Below are 23,709 nucleotides of genomic sequence, written 5' to 3'. Positions count from 1 at the left end.
GCTATTTTTAAAAATTCGGCAAAGTTGCAGGATACAAGATCACACAAAAATCAGCGGTATTTCTATGCACTAGCAATGAATAATCAAACACAGAAATTAAGAAAACAAACCCATTTTCAATAGCATCTAAAGACTAAAACACTTAGGAATGAATTTAACAGAAGTACAGAAGTTTCAGCAGAAGTGCTGAAAACTACAAAATACTGCTTAAAGACATGAAAGAAGACCTAAATAGAAAGACAGCTGGGTTCATGAATTTGAATATTGTATCTTAATACTGTAAAGATGGCAGCACCCAAAATGATCTATTAATCCAACATAATTTCTATATGAATACCAGCTGGCTTCTTTGTAGAAACTGATAGGCTGACCCTAAAATTAAGATGGAAATTGAAGGGACCCAGAACAACAAAAACAATCTTGAAAAATAGGAATCAAGTTGGAGGATTCACACATCCCAATTCAAAATCTTACTACAAAGCTACAGTGTGACACTGGTATAAAGACAGATACACAAAACAATAGAATAGAATTGAGAATCCAGAAGTAAATCCATGTAGCTATGGTCAACTGACTTTTGTTGACAAGGGTGTCATGGCCATTCAATGGGGAAAGATAGTTTCTTCAACAAATGGTGCTGGAACAACTGAATCTCCACCTGGAATACTCGTAGAATAAAATCAGACACTTATCTCACACCATATACAAAATTTAACACAAAATGGGTCACAAAACTAAATATGAGTTAAAAATCACAGAACTCTCAGAAAAAAACAAAGGAGTAAATCCTTTATGACCTTAGATTTGGCAATGATTTCTTACATATGACACCAAAATACAAGTAACAAAAGAAAAAATAAACTTGATTAAAAATTTTTTAATATATTTTATTAATTATGCTATTACAGTTGTTCTATTTCCCCCCTTCATTCCCCTCCACCCTGTACACCTCCTCCCCCATGATTCCCCCCCTTTAGTTTATGACCACGTCTCAAGCTCTTTAGATTCTATATTTCCCCTACTATTCTTGCCCTCCCCCCTATCTATTTTCTGCCTACCACCTATGCTACTTATTTTCTGTACCTTCTCCCCCCTTCTCCTCCCACTCCCCTGTTGCTAACCCTCCATGTGATCTTCATTTCTATGGTTCTGCTCCTGATCTAGCTGTCCTCTTAGTTTGCTTTTGTTTTAGGTGTGGTTCTTTTTTTTTTCTTTTTTCATGGTAAAGACTGCTTTATTGGTGGCAGTTAGTACAAGTCAATAAATATTGATCCCCAAAGGAGAACTCAGTTATTAATCAACTTACTGGTTGATAGAGAGCTGAATGAAACTGACCCAACTGATTGCTGGGAGGATAAACTAAATCAATTCTGCTTCTTGGGAAGTGAGACCATGGCCAGCTGATATATGGCATATGCTGTTCCACCAACTGTAAGAATCATGGTAGCTCTATACAGGAGGGCATCAGCTACCCCACCCTTTAGATGCACTGGAATTCCATTATCCTCCTGAAATAACTTTTGTTGCTCTGGAACTTTATTTTCAAACTGCCTGTGTGAAGCAGTAGTTATGGTCCTCTGGGCGACCTGGCGAAGAGCCCACCAGCAGATTCCGCAGCATGTTGGCTCAGCCACTCAGGTGTGGTTCTTAATAACTGTGAGTTTGCTGTCCTTTCACTGTTCATCTTTTTTAAAAATATTTTATTTATTTTTAGAGAGAAGGGAAGGGAAGGAGAAAGAGTGGGAGAGAAACATCAATGTGTGGTTGCCTCTCATGTGTCCTGGTCTGCAACCCAGGCACGTGCCCTGGTTGGGAATCGAACCAGCGACCCTTTGCTTCACAGGCCCGTGCCCAATCCACTGAGCTACACCAGCCAGGGCTACAGTTCATCTTTTTTACCTTCTTTTTCTTAGATAAGTCCTTTTAACATTTCATATAATAAGGGCTTGGTGATGATGAACGTCTTAAATTTGACCTTATCTGAGAAGCACTTTATCTGCGCTTCCATTCTAAATGAAAGCTTTGGGGGATAGATCAATCTTGGATATAGGTCTTCGGATTTCATGACTTGGAATACCTCTTTCCAGCCCCTTCTTTGCCTGTAAGGTCTCTTTTGAGAAATCTGCTGACAGTCTGATGGGAACTCCTTTGTAGGTGACTGTCCCCTTAGCTCTTGCTGCTTCTAGGATTCTCTCCTTCATTTTAATCTTGGCTAATGTAATTATGATGTGCCGAGCCCAAGAGCTGATAAATCTAAGCGATGAAGAAATAGCTAAACTTTCAGATGCACAGTTCAAAACACTGGTGATCAGGATGCTCACAGAACTGGTTGATTTTAGTCACAAATTAGAGGAACATATGAAGGCGAAACTAATTGAAATGAATTGAAATACACAGGAAACCAATAGTAATGGAAAGGAAACTGGGACTCAAGTCAATGGAGTAGACCAGAAGGAGGAAAAAAAAATGACCAAACAGAAAAGGATAAAGAAACAAGAATTCAAAAAAATGAAGAGAGGCTTAGGAACCTTCAGGACATCTTAAATGTTCCAACATCAGAATTATAGGGGTACCAGAAGGGGAAGAGGAACAGCCATGAGTGGAAAACTTATTTGAACAAATAATAAAGGAGAATTTCCCCAATCTGGCAAAGGAAATAGACTTCCAGGAAATCCAGGAAGCTCAGAGAGTCCCCCCCAAAATTTCTTTAATCAAAGGGGCTACTATTAAGGGAGCAAAAAGATGGCCTAGACAATGAAATAAATTGCAAATCACATCTGATAAGTGTCTTTTATAATGCAATATATAAAGAACTCCTACAACTTAAAAAGACAACCAAAATTTAAAAATAAGCAAATAAGTTGAATTGACATTTCTCCAAAGATAAACAAATGACCAACAAGCAAATGAAGGAATACCCAGCATCATTAGTCATTAGGGAAATGCAGATCAAAATCACAATGAGATATTACTTCATACCCATTAAAACGGTCAGAATCAAAAAAATGGAAAACAGCCCTCACTGGTGTGGCTCAGTGGTTTGGGTATTGTCCCACAAACCAAATGTTGCTGGCTCGATACCTGATCAGGGCACATGCCTGGGTTGCAGGGCAGGTCTCTGGTTAGGGGCACGCAAGAGGTAACCAATGGATGTTTCTCTAGCACACGATGTTTCCTTCTCTTTTTCCCTCCCTTCCCCTCTCTCTCAGAGTAAATTAAAAAATCTTATTAAAAAATGGAAATTGTGTCAGTAAGGGGGCGAAGGAATTGGAACTCTCGTACATCGCTGATGGGACTATAAAATGAGCAGCTGCTGTGGAGAAGTTTAGTGGTTCCTCAAAAATTAAAATGTAGAATTATCATGTGACCCAATAATTCCACTCCTTGGTATATACCAAAAAGAAGTGAAAATAGTTACTCAGATTAATTATTGAAGAATGTTCCTGGCAGCACTCTTTTTTAAATTTTTTAAAAATTTATTTTTAGAGAGAGGGAAAGGAAGGGAGAAAGAGAGGGAGAGAAACATCAGTGTGTGTTTGCGTCTCACATGGCCCTCACTGGGGACCTGGCCTGCAGCCTGGGCATATGCACTGACTGGGAATTGAACTGGCAACCCTTTGATTCGCAGCCCGCGCTCAATCCACTAAGCTACACCAGTCAGGGTTGCAACACTTTACAATAGTGAAAAGGTGGAAATAACTCAAATGTCCATTATTGGAGGATTGGATAAACAAATGAAGTATATATATACAATGGGATATTATTCAACCATAAAAAGAAACAAAGCACTGATACAGGATACAAACTGGAAGAACCTCAAAAGCATTATGCTTAGTAAACAAAGCCAGACTGAAAAGGTCATGTATTATGTGATTCCCTTTATATAAAGTATCCAGAATAAATCCAGCATATTAGTATCTGTTAGGGGATGGGGTATGACTACCAAGATGTAAAGGTTTCCTTTTAGGGGCGAAGAAAATGTTTTGGATCAGTTATAGGTGATCGGGTTGCACAGCATTGTGAGTGTACCAAATGCCACTGCATCATACACTTTAAAATTGTTATTGGCTCGCCCTGGCTGGTGTAGCTCGGTGGATTGAGCACAGGCCTGTGAACCAGAGGATCGCAGTTCGATTCCCAGTCAGGGCGCATGTCTGGGTTGTGGGCCAGTTCCCAGCAGGGGATGCAAGAGAGGCAACCATACATTGATGTTTCTCCTCCTCTCTACTTCCCCTCTAAAGATAAATAAATAAAATCTAAAAAAAAAAATAAAAATAAAAATAAAATTGTTAATGGCTCGTTTTACATGAATTTTACCTCTAAAAAAAAAATGTTGAGCTTGGCAAACCACTCTTTCAATAGTCCAAGTGTTTATCAACTCAATTCTGAAAGCCAACCCCATGAGAGTGCCTTGGTTGCCCCCATCCCATCATTTTCCCAAATTCTAATTTATCTGTATAAAGTATATACTCCCCAGATAGTGTTTTGAGGGAAGGTACACAGACTAATTGCAAAAAACCAATTATAGTTCCTTGTTAGGCTTCAGTGTCCTTGTATAAATAAGATGATGGAAAAGTAGCCCAATACTTTCCCAAATACCAGAGCCATTCATGTTAAATGAGTGCAAAGCCACACCAGTAGTTTTTTCCCCAGGCCCATCTATTTATTGAGACCCCCAAGAATGCTATTTTAAAAAAATGCTCAAAGGCTCTTCTACTCTTTCATTAATTCTAAAGTTCTACTTGAATTCTACTGTGCCAGAACTCTACTGGTGAACGGGGACCACTTTCAACCAGGCTATCAGGCAGCATATATGATTTTTTATGGTCCAAACATCTAATTTTGGAGTTGATACTAATGATATGTACTCTTGAATGGGTACTTTGCTCATTACATTTGTTTCCCCTTTAGCAACTGTATTAATCTCATAAAAAATGAATGAAATCACACAGGCCAACAACATGATTAAATTGTCATTAGGCTGCCATTCCCAAGATATTCTTTGCTTGGGTAGCAGGGATTGCTATGTTCACTAAACCTGTTTTTAAATAAAGGTACTCTATGGAAGGTTCATGGCCATTGGTATTTAATAGACCTATGTATTAATTTGGGTATCCCCACATTTTCAAGGTATGACCCTAAAATTCCTTAACTTCCCCGAGTCCATAATTGGGAAGTGGTAAATATTGTTTCCAGTGTGGAAGCTTGCAATTTGTCCCAGTCATCTTAGAAATGTAAGGGCATCCCTTTGTGCACCCAAGCAGTTACTCCCCCACCAGGGAGTGATGGCCTGGTTCAATCTACCTTTAGGAATAAAATGATTGGTATCATTTCACACTGGGTCAGGGGTGGAAGAACCTCACTGAAACTTAGACAGCTTTAATAACAGCCCTTGAATTACTTTTTATGAGAAAAACAAAGTAATTTTATAGTTATCACTTTTCAGATGTTTTTGCCTTTAAGGGGATACGCTTCAAAGGGCATGTTGAACCTGGAACTAAGCCACATTGATGCAGTATTAAGGAATGATGAGCAGAAACAATTCTGAGGCACTACTTTCTTGCTTATGAGCATTTATTTTTCAGCACTAATATTTTTTATATATAGTCACCTCACATCTCCAATAAGGCTCCTAAAGAGCAGCGCCCATATCTTATTTTTATCATGAATTAGCACCTGGTACACAGCAGATGCTCATCAAATATATATATATATTTTAAGATTTTATTTAGTTACTCTTTAGAGAAGGGAAGGGAGGGAAAGAGGAAAAGAAACATCAATGTGTGGTTGTCTGTCATACACCCCCTACTGGGGACCTGGCCTGCAACCCAGGCATGTGCCCTAGACAGGGAATTGAACTGGTGACCTTTTGGTTCACAGGCCCGTGCTCAATCCACTGAGCCACACCAGCAAGGACACTCATCAAATATTTTCACTACTTCTTTTTAAATAATTTTCCACTGGCCAAATGCTTCCTTGGAGTTCAAAAGTTTACAGGAAAACAGCCCAGAAGTATCATTTCAAATGGGAGGTTCTTCCAATTCTTTTGATTATACGAACATATAACTGGTGCTCACCAGACTTTAACACATGCTAACTTTCCTTTCTCACAGATTCAGAAAGCTCCAAAGGAAGAGTACTTATCTAAAATAAATGTTTATTCCATTATATTAATTTTTTACACATAGCATCTTATCTGTGGCAACTTATATTGGTTTTTCCATTCATGGGAGTGACATCAAGTTTTCTTTTTAAATGTTTCAGAGAAAATACTTCAGTTCATAGAGGAAACCCTGAAGTAATGCAGAGGTGGAACACATGAGATAAATTCTGAAGGTGATTCACCAAGGATTAAAGATTGGAAAACAACTCCCCAGGCAGTGTATTATTCTTGGGGGGCATCTAGGTGTGTTTCCAGTGAAGCTGTGTCAGATTCAACAAGCCTTTGAGAGTTCACTGATGTGACAGAACCAGCATCATGTGTTAACAAGATTCTGCTACATCCTGTGAGCATCACACACCATTCAGTGCACTACAAAAGCAGGAATCAAAAACTGATGCCAAAACAAATTCTTGAAACTTAAAAACAAACAAACAAAAACCCCATCATAAAGCAAGGTGTATCCTAGTAATGAGCTGCTTCCAGACATCATCATCAAGGGCATTCAACTAATGGCTGTTATTTAACAAGCAAAGCTTCATCAAAATCTAATTACCCAAATTTTATTATTCCAACTGTAGAGAGGGCACAGCTGCTTGGGGGAATGTACAATACTTCTGCAGCCTTCAAACCGAGGCAGAAAGCTACACAACTCCGTAAGACAAGCCTGTGAGGTACATTTTTCTGAAGGAAATGGCTGGGTCTCTTCACCAAAACAAGTTTTCAGCATATTCCATACACACACCCTAGTACTGCTTATAAACCAAAGAAGAAAGAGCAATGCATCATATAAACATCCCTTGAAACAGGGAGAGAGGATCATTCTGTGGAAATAACATCTTTGGACTCTGCATCAGTTTGTTCCACTTCAGCTTTTGCAGCAGCTGGGCTAGGAACAGTGACTGTTATGGTGCTTTCTGCCTCTGCTTCATCTTTAGCCTCAGCAGCGTGGGCAGCTTCACTACTGGCCTCTGCTTCAGCATTCTCCTTCTCAGATGTCGTTTCACAGCGTGTGTCTGCTTCCAGTGGCTGTTCACTAGTGGCTTCTGCTGTGTCCATGGGGCCTTCTATTTCAGTCGGCATTTCAGTATTTCTAGGAAGGGGCACTCCTCCTTCTACTGCACTCACTGCTGCTGTAATCACCTCCGCTAACACTTCTGCAGCCACCTCCTCAGGTGTCTCTTCCTTATCCTCACCTCCTAAATTGTCATCTCCTTCAATTTCTGGATCAACAGCTTCATTGGTGAAAGGGTCTTCACCCTGGCCAAGAAGAAACACAGGTCAGTGCAATCTAAAGAACTGTCCAAATGAGAGATGGAAGGAGGCCCCAGTTGCTGGGAGCTTGCATTTTCACAATGGCAGAGTCAACAAGAAAAATACTTTAAACTATACCAGGTGAATTAATCCTACAGGTTCTCAGATCCTATAGATTCAGAAAGGACATCTCTGAAAATCTTCACCAGAACTATTTTGTACTTTTCGTTCAAGCATATAACCATGAGGAAAAGTTCAAAAAGACCTTATATTTAACCCCCCCCACCCCAAAAATCCTAACAGGAAGTTACTACTATTTAAAAAAATTTTTTTATCGTCGCCCCACATTTTTTCATTGCTTCTAGAGAGAAAGGAAGGAAAACATTGATGTGAGAGAGAAACATCAACTGGATGCCTCCCATACGTGCCTGAATTGGGGATCAAATCTGTAATTTAGGTATGTGTCCTGTCCCGGGAATCAAACCCTCAACCTTTTGGTTATGGACAATGTTCCAACCAATTGAGTCACACTGGCCAGGACAAGACTATTTTAAATTTTAGTTTCATTTAGGCTCAAAGCCCTGGCATGAGGATTGTCCCCATTTTACAGATAAGAAAATGAGACTTAAAGATTAGTAACTTGCCAGAGGTCACATAGCTATTATTAAACCTTAGTCAGGAGTCAAATCCAAATCTGACTCTCTCAGAAGCCAAACTTTTCACAAGCATATTGTCTCCAGTTTAGAAAAAAGAAACTAAATTATTATAACTACCAGATTAGAAAATGTATTTTTAAAATATGGTGATTAGAAGTTTAAGCCTGCACCTCACTCCAGAGACTGAATCTGTTTAGGCCATTGGTAAAACATTGACAAGTCATGGTTATTAAATTGGTTACAGTAAGTCCTCGCTTAGTGTCATCAACAGGTTCCTGGAAATGCAGATAAACAATGTACAACTAAACTAATTTTACATAGACTAATTGATGTAAGAGTTAAGTCCCTATGGTATCTCATCAACATTTTAACGAAATGACTTGAACAAAGACATTATTTGAGGACTTGCTGTATTTAGATTCTGTGACTTTAATGGATAGAATGAACTGTCAAATACTGAAGCATTTAATAAATGAGAGAAAGGCAAACAGGTCCTACCTAGCCAGGGTATACTGGAGCTTAGCTACCAGCCTCAGATGTTGAAGTCAGGGGGCTGAGTGTTTAGCAAAATGGGCTTCCCAAGAAGAACTAGGGGCCCCTCCAACTTCTCTCCCAGGAACCTTCTTTGGGACTTATTACTCTGCTCCTGTCACTATGGCTCAGTGATTATGGCACCTCTGGCTCTTCCCTTTGCCTTGAACCTCCATTTCAGTGTCAGTTGGATCTGCCAGCAAAACCTATTTTCAGCTTCTTTCTAGGACAATTAGCTACCTTAGATACGTCTTTTTTTTTTTTTTAAACATCTCACCATCATTTGCTCAGTATTTTATGCACAGATAGTCAAGGTTTCTCATAATCAGAGTCAGCATTATTGTACATATTAATCAAGCAGAACCACATCCTAGAGTTCCCAGGCAAACACTGTGTCTCAGGAAATCCACAGTGGTGGAATTCCCAAGCCTGATATATTCTAACATCCCTCAAATCTCAGAAATGCTAAATACTGCACTCAAGATACAATTCCATACTCATAATTCATTCTCCATTTCAAAAGCTTTTCCCGTTCATTGGATTCCTAACCTTGAGGTATTTTTCCAGCATCTTCACTATATGTCTGTTGTTCAAAACACTCTTAGCCACATGGAGACTTGTTTTCTTGAACTGTTCAGCAGCCAGCTGCAAAGGGAACCAAATGTAGACTTTAAAAAATGGCACATCAGAGGAACAAGAGAACACACCAGCAGGGCTACAGCAAGTTGTCCTGAGATCAGCCATATGCAGAGATGACCATACTTTCTTCACTGAGGCAAATCCCAAAGTGCCAGACTCCAAGAGAGAGAAAGTACTAGAGACATCAGAATTGACACTATGAAACAGTGTATAAGTCTCATGATCTTAAGAACTAAGTAGGGAAAGGAGTGAACTTTTTCAGTTTTGAGTTCTATTATTGTAAGTTTATTAGCAAAAGTATGCATGCTCCGAAACAGAACTAGTCACACATATAGTAATCCTTTGTTTATACAGTGCTTTTGGCTGCACTTTAACAAAACTGGTAGATGGGCAGGCAGGTATCAATTGCTCTATTTCATAGGTGGATAAATTAAGCACAGAGATGTTAAAATCAAGGGTCAGCAAGCTACAGCCAGTGGGACAAGTGCAGCCATGCCAACTCCTTCACTTAGTTATTTGCTTTTACACACCAATGGCAGACTTGTTGGACAAAGAACCTATGGCCTGCAAAGCTGAAAATATTTACAATTTGACTCTTTACAGAAAAATTTGCTGACCCCGGAAAAAACTTTTAGTCTCAGGTCCCACCAGCTAGTAAGGACCAAAGGGTCCCCAGGACACTCTGCTCTGAGTGGCCCTTGGCCTTAGTTTAAAGAAAACCCAGTTTTTCAGTAACTAGGGAATTGACTTATGTGGCTTACAGGGAACATTCTCAAATTAGGACAATTTCAGCTACACATTTAATCAACTCTAAGCAACATATTTTCTCATATTTTAATAGAAATTGGAATGCATCATACAAATAATTGATGAAGTGACAGACTTGATGGAATATGGTGAGAGCCCCTAAAGATATTAGCATTCCCTGTAAGACACAGAAGGTTCTGAAACCCGACTAGCAGCCCGAGAAGGCTCGCCCGGCAGCCAGCATCCATCCAGATGGGGCTCACCCGGCGGTTGTGATTGTGATCCACAGAGTGCAGGTGCCGCTGCAGGAGCTGGTGCTGTGCAGGAATCAGCATGTCACAAGCCAGGCAGTGAGCAGCCTCAATCTTCTTGAAGAAGTGCTCCTGGCCAATCCCTGTTGATGAAATCCAAGTCATGTGGGATCTGGGACAGCATGCATGTGATGCTTTCCTCCCAGCCCCCAACAAGGTCCACCTTTTCTCCCTACAGCCCTCTCCAGGGATTCAGTTAGGACAGAATCTGAGACAGGCGTCATCTGCTATCCAGCAGGATTATAGAGTCGGAACGAGTCCCTGCACTGGGTCATTTATTACTTCCAACTTTTCTCATCCTTTGGTTCAAAGAGGAAATAACTGCAGAGTACTTCACATAATTCTGGTAAGTTGCTTACAGAGCTGAGATCTACTCAAAGACCTCGTTCCACTGCTGAGTGTCCCTCCCACAGGTCTTCAATCACATCCTCGGCAGCCGTTTGTTAACTTTATACCAACTCATGTGCCTTAGTGCTGCGTGGAACAGAACGCCTCCCATAATCACAACTTACCTTTGAAAGGATCTGGTTTTGGTTTCATGCTTTCCTTCTCCATCAGTTCCTGACGCCGTTTCTCAATCTTCTTATTCCTATTTACAATGTATTCCTAGAGGGGTTGGGAGATGGCACCAAATGAAGTCAGGAGAGGGTAGCATGTGTGTGTATACCTCAAATGCACCAGAGGCAGCTCACCACTGGTGGGTGCCAAGTTCCTACTGGATGACAGTCTTGTCTCAGTTGTCCCACGGGTGGGAAGATGGCTACCACAGCAGCTCTGTGGGCAGAACTAAAGGGAACTACAATGGCTGGAGTTCTCAGCTATCCTTCTGACTTGGGATTGGAACAGCTGTTATTCTGAAAAAAGAAACCTTGACCAACCAAGTTAAGACCTATTTCCCTTTCCCTTCCCTTTGAGGAATCTGACACCGATTGGGTCACTGGGAACTGCTGATGGAGAACAAATGTGCCTCACCTGAAGGAACTCCACAGTCTTGTCAGGCAGTTTGGTACTTATAAATTGCAGTGTCTCTTTGTGAAATTTGCTTTGCAGATGCTTCTGGATTTCTTCATCTTCAAAGCTACGAAACTTGCACACTGAACAGGCAAACTGAATCCTGGAAAAGGAAGACAAAAACAAGAGTAGTGATGCAGAGATAACCAGTTCATCTTTGGTTAGAACTGAAATGCAAATGAGAAAGCAATTGCTGAACCAAGACCTCTGACTTCTCACTGGGCATCAAGAATAGCAGTTACCCTGTTTCTTCACCTTAAGCGTGGGAGTAAAACCTCAAAAAACTCCAGGAAAATCACTCAAGTAGCAATTTACTACCATAATAGTCTTTTTGGTGCAAAGGCCCTTAATAGAACATCCAAAGGTGGAGACTATTAAAAACTGTGGGCTCCCTAAGCCTCTAGTCCACTGCTCTGGGGATGCAGTACCTAACACTATAGCTTCTCAGGTGTGTTTCTTTTTGTAGTCACGGATGATATGAGGCCACCCCATTTTACGTGGTGGAAAAATTCCAAAGATTTTGCACAATTAAAAATTCATATGATCTAAGACCAATTCTCCCACAGGACTCAATGTAGAGGCATGTTATGTCAAATTCATAGATAAAAACTGAGGTTTCTTTGTAATGTGCTTCCAAAGTCTCACAGATGCAATTATGCTATGAGGGGAGAGTGGCCTGCAGACCTCCACACCCCCACAGTAGAGTGCTGCTTCCCTTAGCTGTACCCAGGATTTCTGTGGATCTTCTGGGGTAAGAGCACAAGTCCTGAGGTACTTAGGACTACTCCTTGGCTAACTCGAGAGTTCTGCCAGCCTCCAACACTTGGCTTTAGATCTCTACATAAGCGCCACAAGCTTTTGTAGGGAACCCTGACAGAGGAGGGAAGAGGAAAAAATCACCCAGGCCCTATGTGCAGAACTGTCAGAAAGAAATATGCTTCGCAGCTGCATCTTCATCTCCCCTATGAGAATTGCTCCAAGCATTGATAATTGCTCTGAGAATACTCAGTCACTAGGGTGGAATCTAAAGACTCTTTTAAAAAAATATCATCTCAGTTTTCATGGACATGAAAATAGATCAAAACTAGCTATCACTTATTCATCTGTTTAACAAGGGTTTTGATGAATTTTTAAAATAGTTTTTATTTACTTATTTTTAGACAGAGGGGAAGAGAGGGAGAAAGAAAAGGAGAGAAACCTCAATATGTGGCTGCCTCTCACGTTCTCCCTATTGGGGATATGGCCGGCAAGTCAGGCATGTGCCCTGACTGGTAATTGAACCAGTGACCCTTTGCGTTACAGGCCGGCACTCAATCCACTGAGCCACAACCAATCAGGGTTGATGAATTTTTTAAAGACCTGAAAGCTCCTACTTTTCTATTCTTGGCTTCCTTGCCTGTGTTAGCTCTTTTGAGGATCCCCTCCCTGCCCCCACCCTATACCACGAAGTGAAGACAGATGAGCTCAGCCTTGACAGTGCCCAGGTCCAGTTGACCTCCCACTCACCTGTCAGCTGCTCGGTCTCGCATCCTGTCTCTTCTCCTTTGCTTTTCTCTTCTCTTCTTCACTTCATCATCCTCATCATCCTTCTCTCCTGCAACAGAGAAACACCTTCAAGACCCTCTGTTGAGCCCACAGAGGAACTGAGCATCAGGGCCTTGATGGGGCTGCAGCTTGACCATCGCGTCCCGTGCCCCGCTGCTGCCTCCACACACGGCAGGGTCAGGACACCCTGAAGCACCAAAGGCTCCCAACAATGATGGGCTTTGATGAGAACCCTTGGGAGTTCCCAGGGGAGACATTTCACTTCTCTCGTAGCCTGATAAGGCTGGAATGGGCCAGAGACATGGCCCACCTGTCCCACTCGCACTGCGGCCCACCTGCTCTCTGACCTTCCCTACCCTGCTTTTCCAATTCAGTGCCCTACAAGTGGGTCTTCTCCCAAAATCAGTTAAGAGAGAAACAGTTCTAGGTAAAGAGGCAGCAGCTGGAGGGCCTCAGAAAATAAAGAAAGCTGTTCTACCTCCCTCCGTCCCACCTCTAGGTGGACAATGAAAACTGTCCTCCTCTGAACTAGGGCCTCAGCAGGTCTGTCAGTCCTTGCTGGCCCGAACTCTACCTTCCACTCATAAAAGCTGTTACTCTAGGGCTTTCTCATGGCTATATGGAAAGCAATCCTAGAAATAAAAATGGGAAGAGACCTATCGGTCCTCCATCCATCCCCTGGGGCCAGTGCAGGAGCTCCTCTGAGAGCCGTGCAGCCCAGCATCCCAGTGTGAGGCCAGGCCAGGTTACCATGGCTCAGGGCCAGGGCTAGACACTGAAAAAAGGTTGGATAAGCATCTGAACTGTAACCCCTACCCCTGATGCCAGTCACGAGACTGTCCCACGAAGATGGCGACCGGCGTGCGCTGCTCAGAAGCCTCTCAAAAGGGCGTGTGGGAATTTTGGCAAGAGGTCACTGCCTGAAACTATTACTGCTGTTTAATAGCAAAGTCATCCCGGGTAGGTAGCAGGACCTGTGCGCAATAAACATGTCACCTTTGCTTTAGCATTTTCCCCACTGCATGAGCTGCTGAATGCTGTATGGTCCCATGCTACAAACATAATTGCTTCAATAGACAGGGTGAGAGGACCTCAGAGGGTTGAACACATAAAGGACGGAACATCTAAGCCAGGGTCCTTCAAAATTTATGGAAGCAGAGCCAGCCTGTGATTCACGGGGGAAACAGCTATGAACAGACCCATGGGAACAGGAAAACTGGCTTTCTGGTAAGCTCAAGGCCATCATGTATGTCCCAGGCTGCTTCTCCACACTCCCCAATAGGTTTAACCTGGCCTTAGTCTTGTCCTTGACTTTGAACTCTTAGGTCTCTGCCACTGGAAATGATGGGACCTGCTGAGCAACGACTGCCTCTGGAGTATCTGGACCTGGGTGTATCTGACAGCCTCCCCCCTGCCCTGAACTGCCAATTCAGGCAGGTGCCCAAACTCTGTCCCATGCAGCAAATGCACTGCAACTGCCAATACTCCTACCATAGAGGCTGAGAGCATGGCCCTGGGCTGGTAACCAAGGAAAAATGTGGAAACAATGAAGCCCAGAAGAATATAGTATGAGGACCTCCATTGGCCAAGGGGAACTGAGAAGACAGGCTGTAGGGCACCTTTTCTTTTCCTCTTCTCTATTTCTGAGACTCCTTTCACTACCACTGTGAGCTGCTTCAGACACCAGTAAATGAGTCCCCCCCCCCCCTGCCCTTTCCATAGTCTGCACTGAATGAGGTGAACCGACCCATTTGCAGCAAGTCTAGAGTGAAGCCCTAGGGTGAGTACCGTAGCCAAGGCCCGCCCAGCAATCTCCGCCCCTTTTCTGCCCTGAGCTGTTGTCAGCAAGTATTTTCATTCAGGCCCCACCCAGGCTTGCTTCTCAGAAGTCCAGCTTAGCTGGGAGTTGGGCAGTGAGTACGGGACTGCCAGGCAGACACAAGAAAGCTCAAAGGAATGATGGGTGATACCTACCTCTCTGCCTCCCGGAGTCGAAGAATTCATCCTCCTGAAAAAGGACACACGAAGTTGGGCAGTGAGGTGGAATTTTCAGAACTCTCCACACCAGCCCAGTTCCCTGACACCACTTGGTGAAAACTGTGCCACCAGGAACCCAGTCACAATGTGTTAGAATAAGATCCAGGGCCATGAGATAAGAGTCTCAGTGTGTCCTGTCCTTGCTGGGTGCTCTGAGATTCTGTGATCACACTAGCTTGCTTTTCTATTAAAGACACTGACCTTCTTTCAGCACCATAAAGCTAATGAATGGCCTCTGGCAATGTACACCTGTACAGCTCTCCACATTGGAATACCAGGAGCTCATTCATCAACTGTATGTCAAGAAACCTCAATTTGTAGGATGCTACTTCAGGCACTCTTTACCAAAAATGGGCTTTACCAACTTTCCCAGCCATGTGTTTACATTTACCACAGGCTATGAAAAAACCAGGTGTAGATAAAAATGATCACCTAGTTCTGGCCAGGTGCCTCAGTAGGTTGGAGCATCATCCCGTACACCAAAAGGCTGCAGGTTTGATTCCCCATCAGGGCCTATATCTAGGCTGACTGTCCAATCTCTGTATCAGAGGCAACCAATTGATGTTCCTTTTTTTCCCCATCACATCAGTGTTTCCCCCCTGCTGCTCCTCTCTAAAATAAATAAAAACATATTCTCAGGTGAGGATTAAAAAAAACTTTAAAGGAATGGGCTCTTTGCACTTCACTTAGAAGATACATTATTTTTTTTAATCTTCACCCAAAGACTTTTTTTACTGACTTCAGAGAGAGGAAGGAGAGAGGAAACACTGATGTGAGAAAGAAATATTGACTACTTGCCTCTCATACGTACCCCAACTGGAGATTGAATCTGCTAACTTTTGGCATATGGGATAATGCTACAACCAACTGAGCCATCCAGCCAAGGCAAGGAAGCCCTTTCCTTGAGCCAAAGATTAAATTACCAATCAGCTGGTACAGAGATTCTTAGACTTAAGATGGAAGCAAAATACACAAGGGGCAAGCAAGGACCTCGGAGAAGCTGAAATTTCACTGTATCCCACCCCTCATTTAACCCTAACCAACCTGACCACTCGAAGTACCTGGACAAAGCCTTCATATACCCCAGACCTACCTCAGACTTGGATCAGACTTTGCAGGGGGTGGTAAAGGCTGGCTCCCCAGGTCCTCAAGTGTAGTTCTGGCTACGAGCTGGCCTTAAACATGTGTCTACCATGACTGGTTGGAAGGACTGAATGACATGGATGCAGCTCAGCACCAGCATGAAGCTGGTAGTCTTCAGTACATGTTTGGGGGCGTCAGCCTGCATAGCCACTGCACTTACCATATGTACAGCTAGGTGCTTCACTACAAGGACATGGGAGGGGACTAGGAATTCTTTCCAGAAAGGACTGTTCCAAGTGGAATATTCTTAGAAACCCAGCTGTAAGTTAGAGTATTAAATCCACTCACAAGGTGGAGGTGAGTCTACTAGAGTGGCAGTTCCTGCCTCTGAGAAAAAAAAAGCTAAAATAAGGAAGAAATCTGGCACTGGAGACAAATGAGGCTGACCAGTGAAGGTGGACTTACACCCCTGAATTCTTCATCTCCTGACCGGAAGTCACCAACTCCATCATCTACCAGACACAAAAGGAATACGGAAAGTCAGCCCCTCAGCAGTTGGCCCGCTTGATTTTCACCCTCCCAAGCTCACTGTCCAGTGACTAAGCTCATCTTTACTATAGTGGGGGCTATGGGAGCTCGGATAACACACGGCACCCTTGAGTTCCTGTGTATCCACTGTATGAACAGGTGGGCAGAGCACTAAGCAGGAGACTGTTTCCTCTTATATCAACTGAAAATTCACTGCATCCCATCCCCAGGGCATACCATTTTCAGAAAAATCTCCTTCGCTGTCAGCCCGGGCCTGTTTGGCATCTGGCTCATTGTAGATTTGCAACTGCTTCCGTTTCCTGCTCATGCCGTCTGGGCCACAGCGATCAAACCCTCTCCACCTGGGCTACAGACACAAGCACATCCTCATGTACCGCTTACCCAGACTATTACAACACCCCACAGAAATGAAGAACAAAAAGGTTTTAAGACCAGAGAGTAATAGTAAACAAGGTCTTCTCGGAAAGCAAAGACAACATAGTTTATCTCTGCCTACAAAAGTTATGCTGAATGTAAGAAACCAGGCATAAAAGGACGCAATACTGTATTCATATGAAATGTCTGGAACAGGTAAATCCATAGGGATAGAAAGTACATTAATGGTTGCCAGAGATTGGGGGAAAGAATCGGGAATGACTGCTAAAGACAGAAGTTTCTTTCTGGGTTGGCAGAAATACTCTAAAATTAGATGGTGATGAAGGTTGCCTACTTTTACTAAAAGTCCTATTATACATTTGAAAATGAGTGCATCCTACAATCTATAAATTTTACCTCAATAAAGCTGTTTAAAAAGCAAAGCAAGCAAATTATAACTTTGCAAGGGCTTACCCGATCCTTTATCCGGGTCTGTGACTGGCCACATCTGTAGGGCACAGAGTTGTCATAACCTCCGGTCCCCTGCATGCCCATTACCCCATAGTTGGGAGCCATGGACTGAGAGAAGAGGGAAGGTGGGGGCCTGCTGGGGGAGGGGCCTCCCAGACTCCGCCCACCCACATAGTTCAGCTCAGTCCAGGGAGCAGACAGGGGATCAGAGGAGGCTGATGGTATGAAGGGGTCGTTGCGCATAAAGGTGCTGGGGTTGCTCCGGTCCTGGAAACGACCCTGGCTCCGGCTCCGTATGAAGCCATCAAGTGAGCCACGCTCACGGGAGGGGTCCCGGCAGTCACTGTACTGCCCACCAAAGCCACCATTGTGGTCAGGCCCCAGGTCAAAGTCATAGTTGTAGCTATAGCTGGGGCGGTAGGGATTGTGTTCGGGCAGACAAGGCCTGGAGTCGTAGGAATCGAATGACTGGAAGCGGAAGGAACTGCAAAGAAAGCACAACCATCACTACACACTCTGGGGGTAACCTCAACACTTCCTGCAAAGCTGACCTTGCTACACTAAGAATAGCAAAGTAAACCAAACCACCATGCACCCCTCCTAAATGCTCAGAAGCAAAATGAAACACTGACGAATGAGGGCACAAGCTGTTGGCTCTGCTAAGCTCTTGGTGCAGAAATGAGAGTCGGGCATAGAGTTTAGCCACAGCCATGCCTTAAACCCCACCACTCAGGAAATATATTACTAGCAAGTCCTACTACAATGTCTCTGCACCAACAAACACCCAACTCATCCACCCACACTCAAGAGGGCGCTTGGGAAGAGCCTTTCTAGGAGAGCGGGTGCCCACTCCCTTCTGTACAAAAGCGTGTTTGGATCCCCAGTGAAGGGGTAAGGTACATAATTACCTGTCCCGGTCCTGCATGCCCTCCCCACAGGCGCCGCTCCCACCCCTGCCTCCTTCCTTGGACATCATGTCTAAACGCTGGTTGATCTTGGCAATAAGTGAGTCGGAATTGTCAGTGCAGGGCTCTGCACCATATGAAGCCAAATGCATGGCAGGGCCCCCAGCCGCTAGGCCATCATTGGTCTTGGTGGCCTCCCAGGAGGCTGGACCGTAGCTGTAGGTTGCTGTTGTGGTGACGCTGGTATTCTGGGCACCATAATAATTGTAGTTTTCATAACCTGCCAGAGGGAAGAAGAGCCAAGTCAGACCTCAGCAGCCACAAGGCCTGTCCATGGTTGACAGATACATCTGGGGAGGAACACCTATGCCATAAGAGAAAAAGGTCATGGGACCAAGTGCCACTGGTATCACCCACACTGCCTTGTTACAGAAGGGCGGGGGCGAGACCTCAACACTGAGCAGTGGATTTTCTGTGCCAGGTCTTAAGACTTGGTTCCCACTCAAATCCAGAGGTGGCTGAGAACCCACAAGTGACAGCGGAGGTTGTTGACAGATTTCCTATAGAGATGTTGCTCCCAAAACACGACCACAACCCCCTCACTTCCTGCAAGTTCCCCTTGAGGCCTCCTCAGCACCTCGGGCCCAGCCTGCCAAGCCTTTAGGAGAGCTGTGAGCACGGCTAAGAGAGGAGATGGGGGTATCCCTGCATCCTAGCTCCTCTGAGAGGCTGATTAGAGGCCCTCTCAACCACCCACTGACCCCCGTAAGGGCCTACCTTGCCAGCTGGCCACACCAGTTCCATATGCACCTTAGAGGAAACAAGAACACACAAGAGCTTTGTTTGCAGAACAAAGGCAAGTGAGACAACCCACCCCCCAGATGTTGAAGGACAGCTGTCACCTCATTCCACTACCCACAGGGCCAGAGCTGCAGGTGTCTGTGGCAGCACTCTGGGAGGCACTCTTGGTTGTCTATTAGGGCCAGGAAAGGCTGGGCCACTGGCAGTAAAACTAATTTCCTCCAGAGCACTCAGCTAAGCATAAACAGGGATTCCCTCTTAGGCAAGCCCAGTCTCCCCCATCAAAACAACAGGAAGGATGCTGCATCCTTCCCAGGAAGTTGATCCAGTATAGGCCACCACCAAGAGGTTAGCAGGCCAGGTGCCCAGGCAGAGCCCTTCTAAAGTGCCAAACACTCACCAAGATTTAGGGCTCAAGCACCACCAAAAACATGGAGAATATACCAGAGTGAAATCCTGTGTTCAACTCAACTGAGCAAGGGGACGGTATATGTCTGAGTGACATGGAAGGCCTCTTTCTGGGATGGGTAAAGAAGTGACCCTGTCCCCAGGGATGCTAGAGGCAAATCCCAGACTCAGAAAAAGGAAGCCATCGCCCCATCCCCTGGGACAGATGGTGCATAAAGCTGGCAACAAGAGCACATTCTGGTCCCTCAAGTGCACTCAGCACCATGACCTGAACTCCCAAGCAGGGTGAGCAAACAGGCTCCAGGCCAAATCTAGCCCATCACCAGTTGTACAGCTGCCCATAAGCTAAGAATGGGTTTTATGTTTTTAAATGGTTGAAGAAAAGGAAAAATTAAAAGGATATTTAGTGACATCAAAAACATCATTTATACACTTATCAAAACCCACAGAACTGCCCTGGCTGGTGCAGCTCAGTGGATTGAGCGCGGGCCTGCGAACCAGACAATCGCAGTTCAATTCCCAGTCAGGGCACATGCCTGGGTTGCAGGCCGGTTCCCTGCAGGCCAATTCCCAGCAGGGGACACACAAAAGGCAACCATACATTGATGTTTCTCTCCCTCTCTCTCCTTCCCTTCCCCTCTAAAGATAAATAAATAAAATCTTAAAAAAAAAAAAAAAACAACCCACAGAACTATATAATACAGACTAAATGCATGTATTTTTTTATTCTCACCCAAGAACACACTTATCGATTTTTAGAGAGAGGAGAAGGGAGGAGACAAAGAGGAAGAGAAACATCAACTGGTTGCCCCTTGTATGTTGTACCCTGTTTAGAGACTGAATCTACAACCCAGACCTGTGTTCTGACTGAGAATCAAACCCTGCAACCTTTTGGTTTACGGGACAACACTCCAACCAAGTTACATGGGGCAGGGCCAGAGTAAATATTAATGTAAATTATGGGTTACCATTCATAATAATGTATCAACACTGGCTTGTTAATTATAGTAAGTGTATCTTAACACAAGATGTTAATAATATGGAAAACTGTGTAGGAGTGAAGATATAGTGGGCATATGGAACTCTACATACTATCTATTCTATCTTGTAAATCTAAACCTACTAAGAAATAAAGTCTATTAATTTAAGAAACCTTTGATTATATAATCAGCTACTTACTTAGAATAAAACAACAGAAGTTGCTGAAACAGACTATTTTGTGATACATGAGAAATTATATGGTGCATAAATGCCAAACATTCTTCAGTAAACATTACTGGAAAACAGCCGTGTCTATTTGTTTATAAATTGTCCACAGTGGCTGCTGCACTACAAAGATCATGTAGCCTGAAGAGGTGAAAAAACTTACTATCTAGCTCTTTACAGAAAGGTTTCCTGGTCTCTGGGCTTCCCCCAACTTCTACCCCCCATGCTTCTCCAGGCTACAGGCCACTGTCCCCCCATGTAGCCCCTGGAACAGTTCTGTCAGTCTGATGCCTTGGGCTGGAGGTCCTGGGAGCCCCTGCCTCCCTGGAAAGCAAGTCCAACCTACCTTGGGTGTTGCTGGGTCCAGCACTCCATGCCCCATAGCCTGTGAAGAGAAGAACTGTGAGTTAGGATCCTGGGTGTCAGGCTAGAGAATAGGTGCTTCGGAGGTGCTCTGAAGAGCCTAAAGGGATATCTTCAAAGAAGCTCAGTGACAGCCTTCTAAGACAACAGCAGAACCACAACACTATCTCCCTAAAGGTCATCCCACAGCTAACTGATTGCATCATCATACCCCACCTGCCTGAGGTCAAAGCAGGGGAAAAAAAAAAAAAGGAAGAAGAATGGGCCCTGGGCTAGCTCTGGTCACTTCCTGAGAGACCTTGGCCTAAGTCTCAACCCCAAACTAAGGATGACACAGAAGAGCCACCAGTTAACCCAGCATTTAGGCACACTCCTATTCCCCCTCCTTGCCTCACCAACCAAGTAGCTATAAGTGAAGAAACTGGAATTTGGAGACAACTGTGCCTCTCCAGGCCTCACTTCCATGTGGCTTTGAACTCTCCAAAGCTCCTATGGGCCTTCAAGTCCCAGGGCTTCATCTGGCTCTAAGGCATCAGACTGTGCTCCCTTCTATGGTGACTCCCTTGCCCCTCCAGACCCCAATAACAGCATCTACCTGGTCCCTCTTCATCTCTGTGACCCTTGATGCGGTACAGAGCTGGGGACAGGCAGCCATCCACACTGTCAAATGACTTTACCTTAATGAAGCAAGAACACATCTGGTCTCCCTTACCTGAACAACCCAAACCACTAGCTGGGCCGATGAACAACATGTTAGCCAGTGTCACAGAATGCTGTTTAGAGACCAGGGAGCTAAGGCTCAGGTTCAGGGACTTGATCCAAAGTCACACTGAAGTTTGTCCTCTGCCAGGTACACTCTCCCCATGCCACACAGCTTCCACATCCACAGAGAAAGGCAGAGTGGGGGTTCTTAACAGCAAGTGACCAACTTCAGGGTATTAACCGCTTCACTGTAGGACACTGATCTAGCAAATGGCATATACTACTCACATAAATTCACAATATCCCTTAAATAGGTTACTATTTTTCCTTTGTAAAACGCTTGAGAGGCCAAGTCACTTGCCCAAAATCATGGAGCTGGGAATTAAGTCAGGAAGCAATTTTCAAGAGTCAGCAAGTCCTAGAAAATAACTACAGGTGGAAAAGCTACAGAAATAATCAGGGAAGCTGCAGCAACTAGACTGAGAATGAAAGGTTTTCAGCAGCTATGAAGTGGGGCGGGGTGGTGTGGGGCAACCTCTTCAAGCTAAGGTCCTGCATCAAGCAGGATTGATTACTGGCTGAAAGATCTGGTGGAGGCAAGCAAACAAGGAAGAGAACCAGTCGGGATGCAGAAAAGACCAGGAGAGTCAGGCTGAGCCACTCCAAGACCCCGGACACACCTATGCACTGCAGAACCACTCTGCTTCTGCAATTCCTGTGGCTTGGATGGTATTGTACTAATGCTGGCTGCCACCTCTCAAGGTAGACGCCTTCTCTAGCTGCTGTTTCCAAGATCAGATGGCCTGCTTCTCGAACGTCAAATACTTAGATAGAAATCTGTCCCTGGTCAAGCCAACTGTTCCTAAAGGGCAAACTCGACTCCAAACACACAGAGCAAACGCTTCCCAGGACACTAGTTCTTAAGACAAATAATAAGTCCCTAGAAGATCCGACCTGCCACACGCTCTACAACCCAAGTGGGGAAAGAACACATCCCCTCTTTACACAACCCTCTAGCACCTCCAGGCCACATTAAGGCGTTGCCTGGGTGAGAGCCACCAATCTGCCACCACTTCGAAGTACATCAGGTTTCCAGCTTTGCACAATACCCAGCATATGACCCTCAAGATCTCGTCCTAGGCCCGCACGAATCAGGTCCACGGCTGAGTCCCACAGAGGCCTCACCCGGCCCGGCCACACTGCACCGCGAAGCTGGTGGGGATGCCTCCAACCCAGTGCCGCCCGGACACTCCGGGCGGGAGCCCCTCGCCACGTACGACGCGTCAAGATCCCCAATGAGCTCCGCGGTTCCCGGGACAGGCCCGGCCGCCTGAGAAGAGGACTCAGAGCCCCACGAGCTCCAACAGTGACTCCACCCTCCCAGGCCGCCATTTTGTGGCGTCTTCCGAAGGGGAAGGCCGGCCCGAGCTGCACAGTCGGCAAGGAACTTAGCCCCGCTGGGGGGTGAGGAGTAGAAACGGCCCAGTCGGCACAAGGCGCCCTAGAAGCCCGCCGCAGCGTCGGGACGCCGAGTTCTGCCCGCCCCCTCAAGCGCCGCGGTCCAATCGTACGCAGCACCACATGAGCGATGGCGTTGCAGTCCAATGAGCGGCGTGCGCGCGCCCTGGCCGCCTCTCCGCACGGCCAGGCTGCAGTAACTGCATTCGGGCATAGGCCCTGGCCCTGTGGCCCTCTGTGCGGCGGCGTTTGTGGACAGGGACTGCCCGACCCACATTACACCAGACTGATCGTACGAACCTCCGTAGCCCTGCTCCATGTCTCAAGTTCGGTCCGCCAGCAGCCCCTTTTTCTAAGCTGCTACCAGACGCTTGCACTCAAAGCACCTCCCGCCGTCAGCTACTGGAAGACTAGACGCGTACGTAACTCTGCGTTTAGTACCATTGCCTGGCTCTCATGGTGGGCCCGCCCCCATCGCCCCAGCTGGTTGGTTGGCTCGGCACGCATGGCATCATGGG

General features: G+C 45.0%; 1 protein-coding gene and 1 pseudogene across 2 annotated transcripts; both read right to left on the bottom strand.

The window, feature by feature from the left end:
• Nucleotides 1–1,187: 1,187 nt before the first annotated feature.
• LOC119061770 (cytochrome c oxidase subunit 7A2, mitochondrial-like) lies at nucleotides 1,188–1,620 on the bottom strand (annotated as a pseudogene).
• Nucleotides 1,621–6,649: 5,029 nt separating this feature from the next.
• AKAP8 (A-kinase anchoring protein 8) lies at nucleotides 6,650–23,627 on the bottom strand. Of its 2 annotated transcripts, none has more exons than XM_037141886.2 (14): nucleotides 23,492–23,627; nucleotides 21,015–21,053; nucleotides 19,031–19,063; nucleotides 18,257–18,533; nucleotides 17,352–17,832; nucleotides 16,740–16,869; nucleotides 16,440–16,486; nucleotides 14,829–14,862; nucleotides 12,816–12,903; nucleotides 11,271–11,412; nucleotides 10,811–10,904; nucleotides 10,251–10,381; nucleotides 9,151–9,246; nucleotides 6,650–7,420 (listed from the first exon to the last, which is right to left on the bottom strand). In XM_037141886.2, the coding sequence occupies exons 1-14, from the start codon at nucleotides 23,508–23,510 to the stop codon at nucleotides 6,980–6,982; spliced, it is 2,052 nt and encodes a 683-aa protein (XP_036997781.2). In that variant the 5' UTR covers nucleotides 23,511–23,627; the 3' UTR covers nucleotides 6,650–6,979. The 2 variants fall into 2 exon arrangements, with proteins under 2 accessions (XP_036997781.2, XP_036997780.2); XM_037141885.2 differs by lacking the exon at nucleotides 23,492–23,627 and adding an exon at nucleotides 23,011–23,238.
• Between the last annotated feature and the right edge of the window lie 82 nt (nucleotides 23,628–23,709).

Source organism: Artibeus jamaicensis, unplaced genomic scaffold, assembly GCF_021234435.1.
Source record: "Artibeus jamaicensis isolate MK-2021 breed Jamaican fruit bat unplaced genomic scaffold, CSHL_Jam_final contig_477, whole genome shotgun sequence".
NCBI lineage: Eukaryota > Metazoa > Chordata > Mammalia > Chiroptera > Phyllostomidae > Artibeus > Artibeus jamaicensis.
The sequence above is the reverse complement of the archived record's forward strand: the minus strand, read 5'-3'. Positions and strand labels throughout refer to the sequence as shown.

Coding starts and splice junctions, on each gene's coding strand:
- AKAP8 (XM_037141885.2), bottom strand. CDS start 23,125: ATGGCGGCCTGGGAGGGTGGAGTCACTGTTGGAGCTCGTGGGGCTCTG. Junction 11,413..12,815: donor CGAGACCGAGCAGCTGACAG/GTGAGTGGGAGG, acceptor TTCCTTTTCCAG/GATTCAGTTTGCCTGTTCAG. Junction 10,382..10,810: donor AAAACCAGATCCTTTCAAAG/GTAAGTTGTGAT, acceptor TTTCATCAACAG/GGATTGGCCAGGAGCACTTC.